Here is a 15,104-nt window from a genome sequence, read left to right as displayed (position 1 = left end):
ATAAAACTAAAGATAACCAGGTTTAAGAAGCAATATATAATTTAACTACATATTTTCTTTTTTTTTAGGTTTTTTTTTTTTGCAAGGCAAATGGGGTTAAGTGGCTTGCCCAAGGTCACACAGCTAGGTAATTACTAAGTGTCTGAGACCAGATTTGAACCCAGGTACTCCTGACTCCAGGGCCGGTGCTTTATCCACTACGCCACCTAGCCGCCCCACTATATATTTTTAGTTCGGTGGTGAAGGGGAGGAACAGAGAGCTAAGAGATTATTTGAGGCATGTACAAAAGCTCTGAATAGTTTTTAATGAGCTGTTCCTTCATTTGAGACTGGTGTCCCCAGAGGTAAGCAATCTAATTCAGGCATCAGAACTCCATATACATTTTCAATGAATGCTGCCAACTATATGATTGTTTTTCCTCCTGAAGTAATCTGATAACGATTACCTCAAACTCCCCTTTTTATTCCTGTGGCAGAGGTAGTATATTCATACAACACTTCAGATTCAAATGTCTTCCTTCCCACTTGTCTGCAGAATATCAATACTGAGTTCTAATCATCACCTGTCTTGTGTGTGAGGATTATTATTGCCAGACTTTGTTCTGAGAACATGACACAAATATGAAAATGATCTTTCTTACCACCCACTATTCATTTACATTCAAGAAACATGGCAAGACTTTACAATCCACTCTCTTTGACTATTTTGAATCACCCACTCACCTAATTATCTACCAGACTTAAAATCAGCATTCTGTTCTGGGTGAAGAAGGCAAAGACAAAATACATTTGATGTTTCCTCTACTAATTTTAAGTTAGAGGAAAAATACAAAGGAGCACAACATTTTTGTACTGTCCCATTTCATATTTCTGTACTGATATGCCTAGTGCTTCTGTCGGATCAAAAAATATTAACTTTATTTTTCACAAGGTCATAGAACTTAGGGATAGAATGGTTCATCAGGACCCAAATCCTCATTTTTAAAGGTAAAGAGACTGCCGTCCAAAGCCACACTGCCGGTAAGCACAAGATTCAGAGTCAAGGCTAGCGCTTACGATTCAACATCCGGTGCTCCTAATTCTCCTCAAACTTTGAGAAGACAAGGGGAAAGGCCAACTACGAAGCGGCCTCCCTGCGGGGCGGGCCGCGGCCGGGCTCCCCCCCGGGCTCATTCCTTCGGCATGCCCCGGGGCCCCGGGCGGGGCACTGCGGGGGCCCAGGGGCCTTACCCACCGGAAGAGGCCTCCTCGCCTAATCCCGCCTTCCCGGGGGCCAGGCAGGCCGGGCCCCGGCGGAGTCCCACAAGGACAAGCCGCCGCCTCGGGGTCTCGGCCGGGGCAGGGCTGACCTGGGCCCCCCGCCGAGGGGCGAGGGCTGTCCGCGCCCTCCGCTCCGCCCGGCCCGCCCCGCGCCCGCCATGCTACAGACTGGGAGACTGGGGCGAGTCGGGGGGCGGCTGCGGCCGGCTCTCCCGGCTCTGGGGGGGGGGGTCCTTCCAGACCCGCGGGCAGACACCCCCCTCCGGGGCGCCACAGCTCGGGGCCAGCCCCTGGGCTCGGCCGCTTGCCGCGGGCCCCGGCCTGACGGGGAGCGCCTACTCCGGGCCCGCGCACCTGTGGCCGGCGCCGACTCGGCCGGAGCCCCCGTCTCTGAGGAGAGGTGGGGGGCGGCGGCCGCGGCAACTTCCGGAATCCAGTTCCCAGCGCCCCGGCGGAGGCGTCAGCAGCACCTCCGAGGCGACGGCAGCCCCGACCCGGAAGCGCAGCCAGCGGCGCCGGAAGTGACCCGCGGGCTCCGCGCGTGCGCCGCGGCCCGGCCGCCGCCTCAGCGGGGTGTCTTGTCGTCCTCTCGTCCCCTTTTTTCCGGCCGGGCGGCGAGGGACTCGGCCGAGGCGCGGGGCCGGCGACGGCTGTTAAACGAGGACGTGCCCGGTTCGGCGACGCGGCACGTGCGCAGGCGCGCGGGCTGGGCCACGTCGGCGGGTGGGACCTCGGCGCCCGGGCTCGGGGGAGGTGCCCCGGAGGAAAGGAAAGGAGAGGCCGGGACGCCTTCCTGTGGACGCGGACACCTGGCGCTTTGCCTCAGCTTTCCCATGCGGAAAATGGCCTAATAGTTGTGAAAGCTCGGGCCGGCACCCCGGAGCCAGCGCTTGTGGGGGAATTCCTTGGCCTTATCCGGGAAAATACCTGGAAACGGCGCGGAAACCATCACTGTGTTGGTTGACTTTGTCCAACTACCTTCTTCCTCCTATTTCTTATGGGCACGGTTGGGTCTCTAGTTAGATACCTGGGACAGATACGTTTATTTTTATTTTTTTCTCTTTAGGTTTTTTCGAGGCAATGGGGTTAAGTGGCTTGCCCAAGGCCACACAGCTAAGTAATTATTAAGTGTCTGAGGCTGGATTTGAACTCAGGTACTCCTGGCTCCAGGGCCGATGCTCTATCCACTGTGCCACCTAGCCACCCCTGCTAAATTCTTGAAACAGGACCCACCATCCTAACTTTTTTTTTTAATTTTTTTGCAAGGCAATAGGGTTAAGTGGCTTGCCCAAGGCCACACAGCTAGGCAGTTATTAAGTGTCTGAGGCCGGATTTGAACTTAGGTCCTCCTGACTCCAGGGCCGGCGCTCTATCCACTACACCACCTAGCCGCCCCTGGGACTGGTATTTTTGAAAATGAAGGTGATGTCTCAAGATAACGATGAAATACACTGCAATTAAATAGAAATAAATTTGAAGAACTCTAGCTGAATAAGTGAAGCAAGCAGAACAAGCCAAACCATTGATGACTAAAAGTCATTATTAACAGAAAGAACAAAAAGCCCTAGGATTATATAACTGTAATAACCCACATTTCAATGCAACCTGCAGGAGATGAGAAAATGCCCCTCCTCATTCTTGCATGCTTGTCAAAGCCAGTTGATAGGCTGGTCCTTGGTTGAGGGATGAAGGAATTCTTCACAAGAGAAAATGATATAAAAACCAAGAACCAAATAAAAGTTTAAAGATATCAATAAAATACATAAATACTATGGGGTCCAGGCAGCTAGGTGGTGTAGTGGATGAGCGCCGGCCCTGGAGTCAGGAGTGCCAGAGTTCAATTGCAGCCTCAGACACTTAATAACTGCCTAGCTGTGTGGCCTTGGACAAGCCACTTAACCCCATTGCCTTGCAAAAGAAAATCTAAAAAAAAATACTATTGTTTAACTCTTAAGGCCTGAGGTGATAACCTGAGCTCTTGACACAAATAATATCCAATTACTGTGAAGAGAGAGCAATCAACTCAAATATTTACTAACTATATCCCATGCACTGTATTCAGCACTTCAGAATCAAAGATTAAAAAGCTTTCAATCTTATGAGATATATAACATTTCTATGACACTGTGAGATTTGCAAAGCATTTTACTTTGATACAACTCCCTGAAGTAGTTGCTAATTATCCCCCATTTTACAAATAAGAAATTGAGCAGGGGCGGCTAGGTGGCGTAGTGGATAAAGCACCAGCCCTGGAGTCAGGAGTACCTGGGTTCAAATCTGGTCTCAGACACTTAATAATTATCTAGCTGTGTGGCCTTGGGCAAGCCATTTGACCCCATTTGCCTTGCAAAAACCTAAAAAACAAACAAACAAAAAAAAGAAATTGAGCAGAGGTTAGGTCATGAATGACTCTAGAGATTCCATTATCCCTCAAAGTCCCTCTTTTATTACTATTTTTTTAATGGGGAATGGGAAAGGAATAAACTGTAACTCTAGGTTCTTGAAAGCTACACCTACAGAATGGAAGCTCAAAACATGTTTATAATTTGGGGCGGCTAGGTGGTACAGTGAATAGAGCACCGGCCTTGGAGTCAGGAGTACTTGAGTTAAAATCTGGCCTCAGACACTTAATAATTACCTAGCTTGGGCAAGCCACTTAACCTCACTACCTTGAAAAATTCTAAAAAAAACAAACCCCATGTTTATAATTTTGGGATATCAGTCTAGCAAAGGATGCCATTTCTGTTGTCATGACACTGGGCCTCAGCTAGCTAAGTGCTAAGCATCACATTAAGAAAAGTGCCCACCAAGGAATGATGTTTTTTTGACTACAGCAATTTATGAAACCATATATTAATATATATGTAAAAATATGTGTGCATGTATATATATATGTATATATACATATATATATATATGTTGGGGTATGATCTCTCAGTTGAGAGAAACTACTAGAAATGAAATTACAGATCTTTTCAAGCAATTGAATTAAGTGAGAAGCTTAGAACCATGATGTCTTCAACACAGATAAAGTACCACCACTTTAAGCAAATATGTTTATTTTATATTGATAGTACATATAATATACGTGTGGATTCCAGATACAAAATTCATGTACAATAAGAGTTCACAAATGATGAAGGTAGTCACATTCCTAGAGAACAATTATCAATGAGAAAAATAGCTTTAGTACACTGACAGCAAAAATCAACCCTCCATAATCTTGTTATTCATTGCACTCTAAACAGTACAATACTTAGCTTTTTTTTCAAGCCTGAATATGACAGTCAGGCACTTTTCAAAAAAAAAAAACAAAGTCCAGGAAAGACATGGATTAGCTCTGCAGAATCACAGTGTTTACTTTTGAATTTATTTACTGAAATACAGTGGTGAAAGGAGCGAAGCACAGATTACAAAATAGCAATAACAACAGACTCAAGAGCTAGAAAATTTTATCTGATGGGATGAAACAAACTGGAAACATTTGTTAAGAGTATGGCTTAAGCAATTGAGATGCAACAACAGACAAGGCCTATACAATATCACAAATGTAAGGTATAAGATTTTCATGTTAAATGTATGAACTGGTACTAACAAAGCAACATTTTCTCATGGTGGCAAATATTTCCTCAAAATTGAATCTACTGACAACACATTGTGAAATGAATGTATTCAAATAATTGCTATCAGATAGGACTAAGTTGATGGGCTTGATTTTCAAGTCATTTAAAAAACGCATCATCCCTTAAGTTTTAACACAAATGAGCAAACAAGACAATGCAAAGTTTACAGAGAATGAGAATACTAAGTAGGTTCTTACATTTAAAGTTACATCGTATGCACTACAGACTTGCAGCACTTAGAAAAGAAACATAAAATTTTTGTGCTTCAGTCTTCTGGAGAGCTCCTAAAAAGATATACAGATGTATAATCTTATAATTTGTTTCACAATTCAGTAACATTTCAGTTATAGACAAGTATTTGCCACAGTAAAAAAAAAAGTCATATCACTAGAAATCAAGTTATCATGATTTCCAAATATAATTTTATATATATAAACAAAAGTGTATTACAGCCTAATAACCACAGTATGTAAAAAAAGTTCACAATAATTTCCATGAAAACCAGATGATCTATAGTTTTAGTCATGGCTGTCTTGAGCTTTAATAAGTTTTTCATGAATGAAGTAAAATCTCATTCAGTTATTCTATAGACTCCTATGTACTATAAAGAACACTGAACCTAGAGTCAAATGACCAGTGTTCAATCCCTTGTTATGTCACTTTTTACATTTGTGATCTTAAAATTTTATCTCTGAATTTATTTCCTTACTTCAAAAATATGGATATTTGCCCTACTTTACTTCAATAGGGTTGTTGTGGGATTCAAATGAAAATATATATGAAATTAGTCCCGAAACCATAAAGTACTATGCAAATATAAGGGATGATAATTAACAGTACCTGAATTTGCCATAATCCATAGTTCAAACTATTCCTGGTTACTTAAAACATTAGGTTCAAGACAACTGATTAGATCCAATCACCAAGATGAAGGTAGATAACCCAAGTGCATGTGACAACTTCACTTGTCTGCAATGGAAATATAAAGATTTAGACTATGAAAATCCTGTCAAGATGATTAAGACTTGGATTCAGAATGAGGAATGCTTGGATTTAAGACCTATCTCATATATTTTGAATAAATTTACATCAGTTGTTTAGTCTTTCATTGATGCAACTCGACTCTTTTAAGACTATAAAATGCAAAGCAGAAACACGTCTACACTGATAAACATTACTTAAGAGAGAGCTCCCTAAAATGGTGAAATAAATAGTCGGAGGAGAAAAGAACAAAAATGTTTTCAGAGTCTATGTTCCCCATTACTTAAGGTCTTTCTACCTCAGCTTTAAAAATTTCTGATCCTGTTCTCTTATATGTAAAACGGACTTAATGACTACATTACTTACTTCCTAGAGGAAGAAAGTGCTTCATAAACCTCAAAGTATTACAGGTACAAGTGTAAGTTATTCTTTCTCTTCAAAATGGATAACTGCAAAATGGCAAGTTCTATGGAAACATACAGTACCTAGAAAACCTGCCAGGAAAATCTAATGACCCTATAAAGAATATATATATATACAGGTCAGTGTAAAAAAACCTTGCAAAAAAAAGTTATAAAATACTACATCAGAAGCATAAATAATCAAGTCTATGCAATGACAATATAAAAAAAAAGTCAAAAACAAAGTTTTTAGAATCAGGAAAAAGAAAAATCCTACTTTCTTCCTATCCTAATCTCTGATATTGTTTCTTATTATCTCTCCCTAAAACAGACTAAAAGGAAAACCATAGGCTATCTTTTTACAATTCCTTTTATATACTCTTAAGGAAGAAAAGGTGGAAGACATATTGGGTAAATTTATTTATTTTGACAAAATGGTCTTTTCTATTCAGGATTTTCTCTTTGGGGTTATCAAGTTTGCATTTTTAAATGCTGGTCAGATATATTAATATGTTTAAGAAGGTCTAAGATATATAGAACCTAGCATTGACATTTCTTAAGTATTCCATCACTGGGAAAGAAGAAGAACCTAAAAGTAAATGGAAAATAGTATGATGAATAAGAACTAATTGTTTAAGACCTATCTTCCAAGAACAAGGCCTAAATTTTTTCTTAAGTTCTCACTTTGAAAATTGTATATCATGGGGTAGGTAGGTGATGCAGTGGATAGAACACTGGCCCTGGAGATAGGACTTGAATTCAAATCCAGCCTTAGTCACTAGCTGTTAAGTGTAATATAATCCCAACTCCATTTCCCCAACCCTCCAAAATAATATAGTACCTTAAGGGACCTAATTATTAATTTTCATTCATGAGTTTGGTCTCAAAAATCCCCAATGTCTTTCTCTTTTTGTGTAAGACCAGTTATTGATCTCAGAATATCAACCATGTCCAGTAAATGAAGAAAAAATTCCCAAATTAAAATTAGTCCCCACATGAAAAATAGCTTTAAAGAACTGCATTTGATTTTTACAATAGATATGATGTAATCATATCAATAGGAAAAGTTTACTATGCAAAAATTATGTTTTTAAAATGTCAATACTTATAAAATAAAAGAAAACATATATGAAATTTTAAAATATTTCAATCAAGTGTTCAGGTAATATGTCAAGTAGAAATGGAAACACCAATAAATTCAGCAACATACAATTTAGAAATGAAAAAATAATCATGATAAAACTATAAGCATGTTTCAAATATAGTTTCAAAGAAAATGTTTCAGTAATGCCCAAAATCAGTCCTACTTAATTTCAAACATTTTTATTTTCCTAAAGATATTTTGCCTATACTTTTTCTTATTACTCTTTTCCTTCCTACTCAGTAGGTGACATTTTATTTACCTACACACATGCACACACATAGCCTTCCCATCCTACAATAGTTTTATGTAATACAAAACCCAAAAGGTCAGAAGACATGATTTTCAGGTTTTTAAGTCAATTTCAGAGAGAACTGGTGAAAATAAAAGAAGTGTCGCAGTATTTGGGAGGAAATGGAGATGGTACCCTACATTTATAAAGAACCGATTTTTAAATGTAAAGAAAACTATAAGAAAGGAAAGACACTTTTCTAGGGTAGAGATTTTAAATCTGTGCTCTACTAAAAGCAAAAAATAAGAATTGACTTTCCAACTTTTGGACCAAGGAGTATATCACAATAGGAATTATCATCCTATCTACCCATTATTTTTGTAGCTACTGTCCTTAAACTAAAATCTATACTGAAAGATATGTTTTCATGAAGCTAAATAACATGACACCCCCTTTTCTGGCATCCAATTATAATGATGTACTTTTTCTTACAGAAAGAAAATATGAGTTAGACACTTGCATGTATTTGTTGGTATGTCAAATCCTGAAATCCCCTTATTAAGAAAAAAACACTTTCAATTATTCTGTAACTAAAAATGTTACAAAATCTTGGCTGTTCTTTTAGTACAGCAAAAAAAAATCAAGAATGACAATTTGGGAAACAAATTTTATTTCAATTAAGAAAAGGATGTTGATTGATGTTTTATTTTGCAAAAATTACTAGTCTAATTTCTGTGGTAAAAGCAACCTAAATGTAAAACAAATATTGACCATCTCATAAACTATTTCATGAAAATATATATGTTATCTAAAGATGGTGGTATTTTCCAAATTATTCGACACTGCATGCCCAACTAATACTGCATGGTCTAAAATATTGTGGTCTAAGCCTACAAAGCTATTCATTATTCTTCCTCAAGTCCTATTCTTGTCCTCTTCAGTTCCTGATGGTTACAAGCAGAAGTATAGAGGATACTGTATTCCTAATATTAGGGGAACCTGGGGGGGACTCCCAGCTTGTCTTCCAATGAAGGTACTAAATGGCTTCACAGAGAAACCAATTTTTGCATTGATTTTTTTTCCCCTAATCATTGGAGACTGTCATTGCTTCACCTACACTCCTAACATAAAATTAAAATTGGTACTCAACTGCTATTTTTCCTCTAATCAGGACATGAAAAATGTCAAGATGTCAATACCCAACTGCTGCAGGTACAGAAGACAACAAAGAGAAACTGATGAAACTGCAACTCACCTACCTTAAGCGCTTATTCCTAGGGCTACCTCAGTAGAGTTGAAGCCTGAAGATAGCAAATGCCCTTTTCCCTGCCTCACAAAGATGCACACAGGTAAAATAAACCACAGGAATGAAGAAAAAAAAATCCAATATCAAGTTTCAGTGCAGTTGGGAAATAAGTTTCCTTTTTTTAAATGACAGGTGACCTTTCATATTCATCTATTTATTTTGCTTTATGGTATCTACACTTCCCAAATTAGTCACTAATGGATCATCTAATAAGAACAGTTAAACCCTATTTCAGATCAAGAAATGAGACTAATAGGCAAGTACCCCCATTTAAAATGTGAATCTTCATTTCATAGTCTGAGTTTCCATAGATTTATTTCACAAATTTTATCAACAACTCAAATGAGCATTTCTGATGATTTCCAAACTGTGAAAGACTGGCTCTCTTTCTGAGATTGTCAGGTTCGAATTTGAATTCCCAAATTATTGACCCAAACACAAGCCCCTCAAAAATAGAGACTCCTGAAAGGGATATAGCCACAGCCTTTATGAGAACAGCATGAATGATGCCACTCTAATGTCCTCAATGAACGAAAATAAATTCATGTCACAATAGCCATGTTGTATATAATATACACATACTGTATCATTTCATACCAATGTATTTACAAATATATACACATATACATACATGTACACACACAAGATTGCATCAAGCATCACAAAAATATATATATATATATATACGTATATACCATTACAATAAAAAGGATTTAAAATAAATAAAGGCAACCATAGAACCACAGTCCTTCAAAAGGATACTGCTTACTTTCCCAACATGTGAATGCATACGCACACATACACACACATACAAACACTCAACATGCCATAACCAACTAATAGGAAAGCCCTAGTATCATTCAACTCAAAGTCAAAATAACTTGAGTTTACCCTACATCTGTTGTTGGAGTAATGGCCACGCATCTCCAGCTATTGCTGTCTTGTACTTATGTTTTCAAATCCTGGAACTGAGATGAACTACACAGAGTAGGTGTTTTAAAAATTTCTGTTGAATTGAAAAGAACACATCTCATTCTGATCAGTGTTGACTGCATACAACTTTGGTGCCAGTTCTCCCACAAAGAACAGTCAATACAATAACTTACTCTTTAAGGACAATCAACTAGGCAGAAAATAACTAACTGATAATAAGCAGAGCATAACTGGCAGGGGCACATGTATGCCAAGAAGGATCTGGTTGAGAAAGTTCAACTACTGACCAAAGGACCTATTACAACCCAGTTGTGCTCCTTCCTTTAGTGCCACACAAATATAGCATAATTGTTATCTATTTCAGGCAATTAAATTATAAGAAAACGAGAAAGGAATCCTATGAGAGAAACTGGTGGGACTCAGGACAGCAGGGTATTTTACATCTGTAGTCTTTAAATGTTTCAACTTGATAAAATGGTATGGAAGGTATAAAAAGGTCAGATGAACTGTGCTTTTTCAATTTTTAATTTTAAGTTCTTAGAAGTATCCCTTCATTTTAGGAAATACAATTTAAAAAGAAACATAGCCCTGCTAAAAAATAAATCCATACAATTTTAAGTATGTCATTTTAATCCTAAGTAAAAAAAAAAGTTGTACATATGTGCTGAATTTTCATTTTCTCAATTTTACACAACTGTTTTTGAATAAGACAATGTTTTGTGCAATTTGACAAAAAAAACCTTCACGTTTTAAAGCAAGTGCCACAGCTAAAAACTGCTAAAAAAAATTCTTTTTTCAAAAAAGACTTTATATAAGTGTGTGGTCTAGTGAAAAAATGCTGGAGTGATAGGATGACCTAGGCTTTGGATTTAACTATGTCCAAGCTCTGTCACTAACTATGTTTGTGGTTTTAAATGAGTATCAAAGACTCTGGGGTCCACTTTCTTTACTTGGAAAGCAGGAATAATACATATCTTATTTGCCTCAGAGATATGAGGATAAAAAATGTAATTACCAATTAATTGAAAATACTATACAAATATCATTACTGTAATTTTTATGAAAATTAGTACTAATAAAACTGTTGTGCTTGAAATTTGTTTTGTGGAACCCTGATTTTGTAGTTTTTAGGTGGTTTCTATTCTTTACATGATTCTTCTCTAGATCCTGTTCAGAACAATTACCAAGAGAAAACATAACTGCTATAAAGAAGCAAAGCCTACTTTAACCCAAGGAGCACAACTGTGCATCAGTTAGAACAAACATGTCTAGACAAAGGAGTCCTTATTGCTTGATTATTGACCCTGTGTAGAGATTTCTAGCACAACTGGGGCTTGGACTGCTTCTGGAGCATGAAAGGTATTATGTAGGCATTTAAAAATATTTGCTAAGAAAATCACTCTCTTTTGAAATGAGTAACTAATGCCTTAGAATTATAGTTGTGAAAGAGACCTCAGAGAGCACCTAGTACAATTCCACTTTAAAGAAGAGAAAATTAAGGTCTGGGAGAATTGACTGAAAGCTCAATGTGAGTCCACAGCATAACATGGCAAACAAAAAAAAAAGTTGCAATCTTTGGATTGCTTTAAAAGAAGCATAGTATACAGAACAACGTGCTCGGTCCTCATCAGTATGCATGTACTGAGTTCCAGGCACCACATTTTATGAAGGATATTGACAGATTGGAGGACAGCTAGAGAAGGGTTAACTAGAATGATAAGAGGATAGAGTATTCCAGAATGAGTATCTGAGTAACGTTTAGCTTGGAGAAGACACTTCTTAGGGGTACCTGATGGCCAGTCTTCAAGGGTTTAGTTTTGTTCTGCCCAACTCAACAGGATATAAGTAGGAGCTTCAAACAGAAGTTGTAGAAATAGATTTAGGCTTCATATAAAGGGATACTTTCTAACATTAAAAGAAGTCCAAAAGTTGCCTGCATTGCCTCAGGAGGTAGTTGGTTCAGTGTCACCAAAGGTCTTCAAGTAAAGTTCATATCACTACTTGCAGGAGACATTGTAGAGAAAATTCTTTTTCAGCAATGGGTTGGACTAAATGACTTTTGAGATACAAATCAGATTTTATGATTTACTTCAAAATTAATCATTGGCATTGACCCTTGAAGTCCAGGCTCTTGGCTGAGTAAAATCCTGCTCTAAGTTATCTTTCAAACCGTGCTAATATGGGATATACACTCAAAACATTTGTGTCTCAAAATTTTTTTAAAAAAAATCACTGAATTGAGTTCAAGGGACCAATGCCATCCTGTTCCTAAGTTCATAATGCCAAGAAAAAAGCATTACAAAAATGGAATCAATTACTGAGAAAATTCATCCTTATCAGAGTAGAAAAAGGATCCACTAAACACTGAATTCTTTCTTCAAAATAATTCATTTTTATACATTTTAAAATGCTCAATTTTTATAGCTATTATTGACATTTCAGAGAAGAAACCAGCAAATAGAATTACTCTCTGAGGAATCTAAAACAGATTAACACTAACAAACTGTGGCATGGCTCTAAACAGGGTGAATAAGACCAATATAAATATTCCTTTAGGGCATAAGCAATCACTTGATCTGTTTTTTTTCTAGGCTAAGGGAGCTAGCACATAGGTCTAGCCACATAAAGATTTTAATAGGTAATTTGGCTAAAAGACTTTCTGTCATATATGTTTAAATTCAGAATATAAAACAAGCAAAAGAATATAAAAGGATAGCTCCATTCAATCCCAGTGAGGGGGAAAAAAAAGATTGATTCCGTGCTGGTGCTAATAGAAAATTTAACAGGCCAACAAAAGGAGACCAAACTTTCTTTAGGCATCTCCCCCCTCACAAAAAAAAAAAAGCTTAAGTAGATACAAAAGATCCCATATATACCCAACATTAATATTCTCTCTTCAGGTTCTTCTCCTTTCTTCCCTTTCTCCAAAAGTAATGAGAGCTCTATATTTGAAACTACTCAGATTTAAAGTTGGGCACAGACATAATTAAAACTTGAATCTTTTTCTATTTGCACCCTTGTAATAGAGATATCACAGATAAAAATTGGGTTTACAAATTTGGTCCTGCTAGTTAAAGAGTTTAACAATTTTCCGTTGATGTCAATGGCCTATGCAGTCAATAACCAAGACATTTAATTAGAGAGGGTTTGTTATTCAGATTTAAGTATTTTTAGATGACTGGCAATATGGTAAAGAGCTAGATAATAACACATAATCATACATGTGTTGACAGAAAAAGATACATATAATTCTAATACATTGTCATGTACCACCTCAAATTTTCAAGAAAAATTCAAACTCAGCAGCAAGTCATTCTGCAGGGAACCTCAAAAATCTGATGATATTTCAAAAGTGAATGATTAAAGAAGACAAATTCATACAAACTCAAAGAATCAACCTTTTTTACCTATTTAAATAATAATATTGAGAGGAAAACAAGTGTTATGGAAGGGCTATGCTTTTGTTTTTTGTAGTATTGGTCTAAGTTGATTGGTTTCATCTTTGTGAACAATTCTATATTTTTCCAAATCAAGACTTTTCAGGATAAAATATCACTGTTGGATTTTTCTCATAATACAAAAATAAATGATTTATTCTTCTCTGGGTGAGAGTGGTCACTGATTATGTGTTTGAATTTAAGACCAGTTGTTGGAGCTGGGAATCTTCGACCCCTAAATAACAACAACAACAGCAACAAAACTTTCAGGGTTATTCTAGCTTTTAAAAGATCGCAAAGATTAGATTACAAAAGTTACCCTATCTGTCAGAAGAATATTATTTTGAATTGTCTGTAAAATGGTGGTCCTAAATTTAAAAATAAAAATTTAATGCCACTATGTATCATCACATTAAAAAACTGCACCATTTAAAATCTGTGGCTAATGAAACACAGTTTCAACAAGAGTTCAATTAATAGTCATCTATAGTATTCTCAAAGAACACATTTCGCACATCCAGGATGGAAGCCAGCTCCAAAATGTGCTTCTGAAGATGAGGGTTTTCAACTGTTTCATCCCTTGGCAATTGAGGATATGTTTCTGGATAATTTCGGGTTTCCTGCTAGACAAAGGAGAAGGAATAAAATTTTATGGTCTAATAAAGAGAGATCATATTCAAAAATTAATATAAATGACTACATTTCAGAACTGGGACAATAAAATGTCTCTCATGTTCATATATATATATATACATATGTATATATATATATATATATACTAGTAAACATTACTGATACCTATTATTTATTCATGCATGCATTCATTTAAGAACTTTTCTGCCTCTACTATTTAACTAGGCACCAAAAGAGATAAAGATGAACATTTCTCTCTTCAAGGTGTTAATAATTTAATAGGGGAAGTATGACAAGTACCCAAATAATAACACATTGAAGAATATTATTAAATGCCATTAAGTGTAGTTTCTAGTGCTACAGGGATTCATGAAGAGGCTGCAGCAAGCTCTTGAAGGAAGGGGAGAATTTGAACAGAGCAGTTTGGTTGTATGTAGTACAAGAAAGTAGTAGTAAGAAGTGGTAAGACTAGAAATTGAAGATTGGGTTAGATCATGGAGATTCTTAGATTCCAGATTTAGGAGTTTGGGTTTTATTTTATAGGCAATAGCAAAACATGTTAAGTCTCTGGAGAAGGGAAATGACATGATCAGAACTTTCGTTTAAAGAGTTTAATTAAAGAGAAACATACAATATGGAATAAAGAAGTCCAAAACCTGTAAAATGAAGCTTTTTCAATATTCTATAGCATACAATCCTAAAACTTGATAGGAAAAGTGGGACTAGTCTTAAAGATCTGAGATTCATCTCTTAGAAATGCTTGCAGAATTTGTGAGAATAAATGATATTTGTCCAGGGAAAGAAGGCACAGAGAGAAGAAAGGAGGTACCCTAAGGAAAATCCCATTTGTATGTACTAAAAAACCAGTGATTAGGATATGAAGGGTGAAGAACTTGGATCTACAGCAATAAACTTGAACAAGTCTTAAAACTCTACTATGATTAATATGAGTCTTGTCAATTCATATTAGAACTGTTTTTAACAGTCAAATTTCTAACTTTGGAGGAAGTATACTTATAGTGTTTTTAGGTATATAGTTTTTTAGGTTATATAACTAATCTGCTATTCAACAACTTATTACACAGAAATCTGGTAAACCAAAAAAAAAGTAAGTATTCTATAAAGAACTCTAAAGAACTTATTAAAGGCTTTTAATG

The 15,104-nt window shown here is 36.9% G+C and overlaps 2 protein-coding genes across 9 annotated transcripts in view; both read right to left on the bottom strand.

Moving 5' to 3' along the window:
- GOLGA1 (golgin A1) overlaps positions 1-1,739 on the bottom strand; it is a 59,077-nt gene extending 57,338 nt beyond the window's left edge. Inside the window, exon 1 of one of the 3 annotated variants that reach the window (XM_074211591.1) lies at positions 1,615-1,739. The gene's annotated coding sequence lies outside the window, so the exon portion shown is untranslated. Of the gene's footprint in view, positions 1-1,056; positions 1,135-1,614 lie in introns of those variants that run through there. The other 2 variants (XM_074211593.1, XM_074211592.1) reach the window with 2 other exon arrangements.
- Positions 1,740-4,035: 2,296 nt separating this feature from the next.
- Positions 4,036-15,104, bottom strand: part of SCAI (suppressor of cancer cell invasion) — a 214,596-nt gene continuing 203,527 nt past the window's right edge. For 3 of the 6 annotated variants that reach the window (XM_074211586.1, XM_074211584.1, XM_074211589.1), the window contains one exon: positions 4,040-13,937. In XM_074211586.1, the coding sequence (XP_074067687.1) occupies positions 13,788-13,937 (150 nt within the window). In that variant the 3' untranslated portion in view covers positions 4,040-13,787. Of the gene's footprint in view, positions 13,938-15,104 lie in introns of all 6 variants that reach the window. The other 3 variants (XM_074211588.1, XM_074211587.1, XM_074211585.1) reach the window with 3 other exon arrangements.

This window comes from Macrotis lagotis, chromosome 1, assembly GCF_037893015.1.
Source record: "Macrotis lagotis isolate mMagLag1 chromosome 1, bilby.v1.9.chrom.fasta, whole genome shotgun sequence".
NCBI classification, from domain to species: domain Eukaryota; kingdom Metazoa; phylum Chordata; class Mammalia; order Peramelemorphia; family Peramelidae; genus Macrotis; species Macrotis lagotis.
Note: the sequence above shows the minus strand (reverse complement) of the source record. Positions and strands in the feature narration are given on the sequence as shown.